The 1,278-nt window shown below is 36.6% G+C and overlaps 1 protein-coding gene across 1 annotated transcript; it reads left to right on the top strand.

The window, feature by feature from the left end:
• The first annotated feature begins 632 nt into the window (after window positions 1–632).
• Window positions 633–1,049, top strand: LOC149258257 (uncharacterized). Its single transcript, XM_089408179.1, has one exon. It carries the CDS (start codon window positions 633–635, stop codon window positions 1,047–1,049), a length of 417 nt encoding a protein of 138 aa, XP_089264305.1.
• The last annotated feature ends 229 nt before the right edge of the window (window positions 1,050–1,278 follow it).

The raw sequence follows: 1,278 nt of genomic DNA, 5'->3' as shown, positions 1-1,278 counted from the left end.
TAATTAAAGATCTAGCAATATCCTTGACTCAGATTCCTTCTAAATGCATGGTGATGGACATCGTGGTGGCAGACATACCTCCCAGGTATGGTATGTTATTGTCTAGATCTTGGATGGAAAAACTGAATGGAGCATTACAAACTGACATGTCATACATTACAATTCCATATTTTGGAGGAAAGATGAGAAGGTTATACAGAGAGCCTCTCATGCAGTATATGATCAACAGTGAGGACAAGCATGTTAACCATCCAGTCTATGTTGTCCATTCTAATGTAGATTAATTCCTTCTGTTTAATTCGAGTTGTCCCATGGATGAAGGTCTTGTTTCAGAGATTGAAGAAGAGGGGGACATCATTCAGGAAAAATAAATTTTGCATGAGGATTCAAGGTAGGACATCCAAAGTAAATTGGTTGTAAAAAAGAAGGAAGACATAGAAATGGAGTCAGATGTTTTGAGAAATGATAAACAAACATCTGCAAAACAAATTTATGAATTAGACAACCTTAAAAGAGAAGGCTAGGACATAAATGAAAGCGAGAGACAGATCAACCAGTCTGCCCTCAAAAAATATGAAAATTTCAAAGTCGAAATAGATGGTAAAGGAAGGAAGAAACATTAAGTTTGGACCATGCATTTCGATGGAGCAGCAAGCAGAGAAGGAACTGAAGTGGGGGTGTGGATTATAAGTCCAAAAATTGGTAAGTCAAAATTGAGTTCATATAAAGTGGAGTTTGATTGTACCAACAATATGGTGGAATATGAAGCTCTGATTTTGGGTTTCAGGAATTTGAAAAAATCAGGGGCTAAAAGAATTATTGTCTTTGGTGATTTTGAGTTGGTGGTTAGGCAAGTCAAAGGTGAATACCAAACCAAGCATTCTTGCATGCGAGCCTATCGGAATGATGTACTCAATTATTTGCATAATTTTGTTGAATATAGTTTTTCAATGGTTCTAAGGAAAGACAATGTTGTTGCAGATGCATTGGCTACTTCGGCCTATGATTTTGACATGCCCATTTATGTTAAAGGAAAGTACAAGGTATAGGTGAGACATAGACCTGTTGTTCCAGATAACAATGGTCATTGGCAAGTATTTGAAAATGACAAGCAGGTAGAAAATTCCTTGCTAATGAAAGAAAAGTTTGCTAGAATGAGATGGGAAAGGGACAATGAACAGGGAGATGCATATAAGGAGAGTCTCATAAATCAAATGAAGGAGGAATTGGATAAGAAAGGCTCTGAATTGAAGATATTGCATCTAAAGGAAAATATCC

The sequence above is a fragment of the Pinus tabuliformis genome, chromosome 6 (genome assembly GCF_031772625.1).
Source record: "Pinus tabuliformis cultivar Carrire ecotype Pingquan chromosome 6, CPIR1, whole genome shotgun sequence".
Lineage (NCBI taxonomy): Eukaryota > Viridiplantae > Streptophyta > Pinopsida > Pinales > Pinaceae > Pinus > Pinus tabuliformis.
This window is presented reverse-complemented; position numbering and strand designations above follow the sequence as displayed.